Raw genomic sequence first — 7,310 nt, 5'->3', positions numbered from 1 at the left:
TTTTTTGAGACAGGGTCTTCCTCTGTCGCCCTGGCTGGAGTGCAGTGGTGGTGTGATTGTGACTCACTGCAGCCTCAACCTCCTGGGCTCAAGTGATCCAACCACCTCATCCTCCCAAAGAACTAGGAGTACAGATATGAGCCACCATGCCTGGCCTGGGAGCATTTCTCAGTCACTTAATATCTACTATGTGCTAGGCATTGTTCTTGGCACTGGATATATCTCAGTGATATACAGGCTAAACTCCTACCCTCTGGTTGCTTAGTATGAGCAACTTCTATATGCAAGGCTGTAAGCTACACTCCACCTGCCCACTGGCACTAATAGATGACGAAAAAGAGGTAAAGAAGGTGTGTTTGAATTCCTAAGATTAGCTGCTAGGCCTGGGAGGGAGGCAGTCATTTGCCGAGTTTACTCTGAGTCCCTGCAGTGTGAAGGGGCCTGGGTGGGGTTGAGCCCACATAGGTAGAAGGGAAGATCCAGCATATATAGGGAAGTTTGAAAGCTAAAAGTCCTGTTCCTGTTCAGAGGTTTTGTTGACTGGAGCCTCCACAATGAACCAGACCCACAAACTCTCAGTCCAACGAGGAACAGTGAGATGCCATCCCAAACATGATATCTGCCATGATAGAGGTGGCATAGGAACCCTGAGGATGTAGAGATGTCAGAGAAGGCTTCACAAAAGATGCTGAGTAGGAGTTTGTCAAACAAAAAGAGGAGATAACTTTCTTGGCAGAGGGAATAGCAATATCACAGATTTAGGGTCCAAAAACAGTCTTTCTGGAGAACTACACAGGGTTACAGCTGACCTTTACTAGTACCAGGGATTTTGTGTCACTACTACTTTTAGCCGCATTTTACAGATAAGAAAGACAATCTCAGAGGAAGTAAGTGGTGGAGTTTAAATTCAAGCCAAGGGCAGTCTGGTTCCAGGGCCTGTGTTTTTTTGTTTGTTTGTTTGTTTGTTTGTTTTTGAGACGGAATTTCGCTCTTGTTACCCAGGCTGGAGTGCAATGGCACGATCTCAGCTCACTGCAACCTCCGCCTCCTGGGTTCAGGCAATTCTCCTGCCTCAGCCTCCTGAGTAGCTGGGATTACGGGCACGCACCACCATGCCCAGCTAATTTTTTGTATTTTTAGTAGAGATGGGGTTTCACCATGTTGACCAGGATGGTCTCGATCTCTTGACCCCGTGATCCACCTGCCTCGGCCTCCCAAAGTGCTGGGATTACAGGCGTGAGCCACCGAGCCCGGCCCAGGGCCTGTGTTTTTAAACACTTTGCTGTATCTGTGTGTGTATATGTAAGAGGCAGAGGAAAAGTATTGCACAAAGAAGAAACTGCACAGCAGGCAAAGGCTGTGATGTTCTCAGAAAGGGTGTACCTGGCCCTCTCAGTAAAGAGGCTGGGCTGTTGGCCGGGGTGGTAGCTCACGCCTATAATCCCAGCACTTCGGGAATCCAAGGCAGGTGGACCACCTGAGTTCAATACCAGCCTAGCCAACATGGTGAAATCTGTCTCTACTAAAAAGAAAGTACAAAAATTACTCAGGTGTGGTGGCACACACCTATAGTACCAGCTGAGACATGAGAATCACTTGAACCCAGGAGTGGGAGGCTGCATTGAGCAAGATTGTGCCACTGCACTCCAGCTTGGGTGACAGAGCGAGTCTCTGTCTCAGAAAAAAAAAAAAGAGACTGGGCTGAGTGCTATTTCTTTCCTGCAGGCTGCCGTGGGGTGTGTATAGGCTTCAGAGACATGGGATCACTGAAGACTGAGGCAGAAACATTGGATTAAGACTTTCTGAGTGATAGAGGCTGGTGAGTGGTGGAATGGGCAGGAGAACTCCACCTCCCCTCAGGTTTCTGCTGTCTCACTGGCTCCTGCCCCTCTTTCCCTAGGCACTGCCTTCCCCACAATGGCAGAGGTGGTGGCTGAGGTAGCCGAGATGCCAATACAGATGTCACCAGGGTCAGTGGAGATGTCAACACCTATGTCAGGAGAGATGATGGAGATGTCAACAGAGGTGACTGAGATGACACCTGGGGAAGTCCTTGCCTCATCCCTCTTCTTCCAGCACCACCAGTTCATGTGCTCTGAGTGTGGCAGCCTCTACAACACACTGGAGGAAGTCCTATCACACCAGGAGCAGCACATGCTTACTGTCTCAGAGGAGGAGGCACTGACCACACAGAATGTTGGCCTGGAGCCGGAGCTGGTGCCCGGCACTGAGGGGCCCTTCCAGTGTGGTGAATGCAGCCAGCTCATCCTCTCCCCTGGTGAGCTTCTGTCCCACCAGGATGCCCACCTCCGGGAGTCTGCAAACCAGATCCAGTACCAGTGCTGGGATTGCCAGGAGCTGTTCCCCTCGCCCGAGCTGTGGGTAGCTCATCGAAAGGCCCAACACCTTTCTGCCATGGTAGCCGAGCCACCAGTGCCACCTCCTTTGCCTCCCCCAACACCACTGCCTTCACCTTCTCCCCCGCCCCAAGTCAAGATGGAGCCTTATGAGTGTCCTGAGTGCTCTACCCTCTGCGCCACCCCTGAGGAGTTCTTGGAGCATCAGGGCACCCACTTTGACTCCCTGGAGAAAGAGGAGCGAAATGGGCTGGAGGAGGAAGAGGAGGACGATGAGGAGGTTGAAGAAGATGATGAAGAGACGGAGGATGAGGAGGCCATGGCAGAGGTCGGTGATGATGCTGTGGGAGGTGACGAGTCCACAGCTGGCTGGGCTCAGGGTTGTGGGGACTGTCCCCAGCACCGGCCCTCCGCAGATGCTCGCCAGCACCGGCGGGGGTCTCACAGCCTGGCCTCGGCAGCCCACCCCTTCCACTGCAGCCAGTGTCAGCGCAGCTTCAGCTCTGCCAACCGGCTGCAGGCTCATGGGCGGGCCCACATTGGTGGCACACACGAGTGTACAGCCTGCTCCAAGGTGTTCAAGAAAGCAGCCTCACTTGAGCAGCACTTGCGGCTGCACCGCGGGGAAGCCCGCTACCTCTGTGTAGACTGTGGCCGTGGCTTTGGCACAGAACTCACATTGGTGGCCCACCGGCGGGCCCACACTGCCAACCCATTGCATCGCTGTCGCTGCGGCAAGACGTTCAGCAACATGACCAAGTTCCTGTACCACCGGCGCACGCATGCTGGCAAAAGCGGGACACCTCCCTCAGGAGCAGCAGCTGCGCCAGCTCCAGCAGAGCCCACCCCTCCTCCCCCGCCTGCCCCACCTGCCCAGCTGCCGTGCCCACAGTGCTCCAAGTCCTTTGCCTCGGCTTCCCGGCTCTCCCGGCACCGGCGCGCGGTACATGGGCCCCCCGAACGGCGCCACCGCTGTGGGGTTTGTGGCAAGGGCTTCAAGAAGCTGATCCATGTGCGCAACCATCTGCGGACGCACACAGGTGAGAGGCCCTTCCAGTGCCACTCATGTGGCAAGACCTTTGCTTCTTTGGCCAACCTCAGCCGCCACCAGCTGACCCACACAGGTGCACGTCCCTACCAATGCCTGGACTGTGGCAAGCGCTTCACGCAGAGCTCCAACCTGCAGCAGCACCGGCGGCTGCACCTGAGGCCAGTCGCCTTCGCCCGTGCCCCTCGCCTCCCCATCACCGGTCTCTACAACAAGAGCCCCTACTACTGTGGGACCTGTGGCCGCTGGTTCCGCGCCATGGCAGGCCTGCGACTGCATCAGCGGGTCCATTCCCGAGCTCGGACTTTGACACTGCAGCCTCCCAGATCACCGCCTCCTGCCCCACCCCCACCCCCGGAGCCTCAACAGACTATCATGTGCACAGAGCTGGGGGAGACCATCGCCATCATTGAAACATCCCAGCCACTGGCGCTTGAGGACACGCTGCAGCTGTGCCAGGCTGCCCTGGGGGCCAGTGAGGCAGGTGGGCTATTGCAGTTGGACACGGCCTTCGTGTGACGTAGCTGAAAAACAGCAACAAAAGGGTTTGGTTGCAACAGCCAGTATGGGTACCTCGGGGGAGAGAGGACCACCCTCTGGCAAGCTGGTCTAGTGCCCACCATGTGCCAGGATCCACCTTGGCTTCTTTTACCCATTGACTCCCCAGAACAACCCTTCCAGGCTTGTCATCTTTATCTGCCTGAGGGGAAACTGAAGCTCTGAAATGCGATGTGATCTGTACCAGGTCACCCAGCTACACTGCAAAGCGGGTTGGCCAAAGCCGTTTGCACTGCATCACCCTGGTGCCCAGCAACATCAGGTAACCTTCACTGAGCACCAAGCATGTGCCAGGTCTCTGCTGGGCACCCCCATATACCTCTTCAGATCCTCTGCTTGTACCCCCAGCCCTGGCCTTCCCTGGATTTTGGGCACCCAGGACTTGGCTCTACCTGGTGGAGGAGGGTATTTGATTTCTCTGGGCTTCCTTCATCTCAATTTTGACAGTGTGGAAGGAAATCTGTAGGTACCCAGGTCCTCAGCTCCAGACTGAGTGATGCTGGAGACCCAGGAGCAAGTCAGCACGGGCTCTGCCTGCAGGAGGCGTGCACAGTCTGGTAGGAGAAACACACAAGTACAGATGGCTTGCTCTCTGAGTGTGTCTCATTGATTCATTCAGCCTGTGTGTCCTAGGGCATCCCTCTTTGCATATTGGGTGATGCTGGGGAAAGAGATGAGTCAGGTGTAAGGCCTCTCAGGGCTGTGATGGGGATGTGCAGGGACAGTGGGATCCCAGGAAACAGACCTCCATGGTGGGAGATGAGAAGTCAAGGACTTCCTAGAGGAGGTGGTCCCTGAAGGAAAAGTAGGAATCTGCTAGTGAAAGGGAGAAACAACATTCCAGGCAGATAGCACTGCCAAGAGGGTGACCTCTTAGTGTATTTGGAGACCATCCCATTATCCATCTGACTGCCTAGCTGAGACAAGCACCACACTTAGCACTGTACGTGTACTATGATCCCAACAGGCCTGTGATGTAGATATTATCCCTGTTGTATAGATTTTTTAAACTGGCCAGGTACGGTGGCTCATACCTGCCATCCCAGTGCTTTGGGAGACTGAGGCAGGAGGACCACTTAAGGCCAGGAGTTCAAACCTGGGCAACAGCAAGACCTCATCTCTACAAAAATTAAGTTAGCCAGGCACAATGGCTCATGCCTGTAATCTCAGTGCTTTGGGAGGCTGAGGCAGGAGGATCACTTGAGCTCAAGAGTTCAAGACTAGCCTGGGCAAGATAGTGAGACTTTGTCTCCATTAAAAAAGATCAGCCGAGCATGGTGGTACACACCAGCTTTGCCAGCTACTCTGGAGGCTGAGGCAGAAGCAAGAATGCTTGATACGGGGAGACTGAGGCTGCAGTGAGCTGTGATCATGCCACTGCACTCCAGCCTGGGCAACAGTGCAAGACCATGTCACTTAAAAAAAAAAAAAAAAAAAGGAAACAAAAGAAAACTAAGGACAGAGATTTGCCCAAGGTTTCATAACTAAGCAGAGACATTGTGAGATTTGAGTCCAGGAGGCCCCTTAGGCCCACACTTGTAACCCATACTATACTAAGTGATTAAGACCTGAGACCTGTGCAGGGGGTAAACCAGTGTCAGAGTGGTTGGAATTTGAGGGGGCCCTGAAAGATCAAAGGTCTTGGGAGCAGGAAGATTCCCACCTTGTTGAGAGGTTACCTAGAATAATACTCTTTCCCTCCCTTTATTTATTTTTCTTTTTTTTGAGATGGAGTCTCACTCTGTCGCCCAGGCTGGACTGCAGTGGCCCAATCTCAGCTCACTACAACCTCTACCTCCTACGCTTAAGCAATTCTCCTGCTTCAGCCTCCCTAGTAGCTAGGATTACAGACACTTACCACCCTGCCTAGCTAATTTTTGTATTTTTAGTAGAGTTGGGGTTTCACCATGTTTCACCAGACTGGTCTTGAACTCCTGACTTCAGGTGATCTGCCCACCTCAGCCTCTCAAAGTGCTGGGATTACAGGTGTGAGCCACTGTGCCCAGCCATAATAGTCTTTCTCACCCAAGTGGATGCATGTGATTCATGATAAGTTCCTCCCAGGCCCCTGCAGCCCAGGGTGCTCAGGCAGGGGAGGCAGAATGCAGCCGGGGATGGAATTGTCCAGGAGGGATGCCTAGACTTAGGAACACCTTCAAAGCTGGGCTGAGTAGTTCAGGGTTGGGGGAGGGTTGTAACTGGGTGTTGGCTCTGGGCTCAAAGTGGGATGAGTGGGAGGCTAAAGATGGTCCAGTAGAAGACAGGCCCAGACCTGAGAAGGGGTCATGGGGTGGTAGGAGGGTGAGGAGACACATTAGTGACATCATGGCTGACCAAGTGTGAGTAGCAGGGAGGAAGGGGTCCCAGGATCCCAAGGTCTGCCCCTCACCCAGAAACAGCCATCCTCCCCCTTGTCAGTCTGCTTGTTCTGTATATTCATTCATTCTACAAACCATTCTAAAATCCAGGTAGTGTTAAGCAAGGAAGGGACAGGGTCTGTCCTATCCCAGGTAGTAGCGTAAAGATGCCCCTTGAGTGGGGCAAGCAGACTGGAGAGCCCACACTCCACCCAAATAGTCGCTTCGCTCCATCTGGAACCTTTGAAACTCTTCCCTTTTTGTTCACCAGTGGAATCCAGTAGGGGGCATACCCAGTGCTCCTCCCCAGGCCCCCTTCCACCTCTGGGGCATCCTGGCCACACTCACTGCTGGTGCCATGTAGAGAAGATAACATTTCCTTCCACCCATGCCTCACCATCTGGCCCCAGCATGTGTTAAGTGTGGGTAAAAGTCAAGCTCTCTGCCCTAACCTTTCCAGAGTTGTCACTTCCCAACATCCTTAAGACGTGGACCAGGTAGGTGCCCTGTTTAAGACTTGGAAATGAAGGCTTGGAATCTTCTAGGGTTCTGCCTCCAGCCATGGCCACCCAACAAAGAGTATACAAGCAGGCAGAGCTTTGGCCTGAGTAACACATCATCTCATGTCCCCCTAGACCCTAGAGTGGCAGGCAGCTTGGGCTAAGACAGACAGTCCATTGTTCAAGTCCTGACTGTCTCTTAAGCTCCATGGCCTTCTCTTCTATGATCCCCAATTCACTCACCAGTTCTGGGAGGTTAATCCCTCCCTCCCTAAGCAAAAGCAGATAATTTATGCTGGGTCATGGGGCAGGCTCCTCCCAGGCCTCTATAGCAGATAAGCCAGATGAAGCTCATCACCACAAATGCAGAGAAAGCCACAGTGTGAGGCCTTTGGACAGCCCCTCTACCTGATGCAGCTCATTCCTGTCCTGGAACAGTCCACCTGGGAGCCCCCACCACCTCAGTGGAAATAGGCAGCCAGACAGAAAG

At 53.6% G+C, this 7,310-nt stretch overlaps 1 protein-coding gene across 2 annotated transcripts in view; it reads left to right on the top strand.

The window, feature by feature from the left end:
- The window catches only part of ZNF526 (zinc finger protein 526), a 6,769-nt gene extending 2,210 nt beyond the window's left edge, over positions 1-4,559 (top strand). The window contains exons 2-3 of one of the 2 annotated variants that reach the window (XM_017503108.1): positions 1,726-1,819; positions 1,901-4,559. In XM_017503108.1, coding sequence (XP_017358597.1) covers positions 1,918-3,924 — 2,007 coding nt within the window. In that variant the 5' untranslated portion in view covers positions 1,726-1,819; positions 1,901-1,917 and the 3' untranslated portion in view covers positions 3,925-4,559. The remainder of the gene's footprint in view (positions 1-1,725; positions 1,820-1,900) is intronic. The other variant, XM_017503107.2, reaches the window with a different exon arrangement.
- The last annotated feature ends 2,751 nt before the right edge of the window (positions 4,560-7,310 follow it).

The sequence above is a fragment of the Cebus imitator genome, unplaced genomic scaffold (genome assembly GCF_001604975.1).
Source record: "Cebus imitator isolate Cc_AM_T3 unplaced genomic scaffold, Cebus_imitator-1.0 Scaffold306, whole genome shotgun sequence".
In the NCBI taxonomy this organism is placed as follows: domain Eukaryota; kingdom Metazoa; phylum Chordata; class Mammalia; order Primates; family Cebidae; genus Cebus; species Cebus imitator.
The sequence above is the reverse complement of the archived record's forward strand: the minus strand, read 5'-3'. Positions and strand labels throughout refer to the sequence as shown.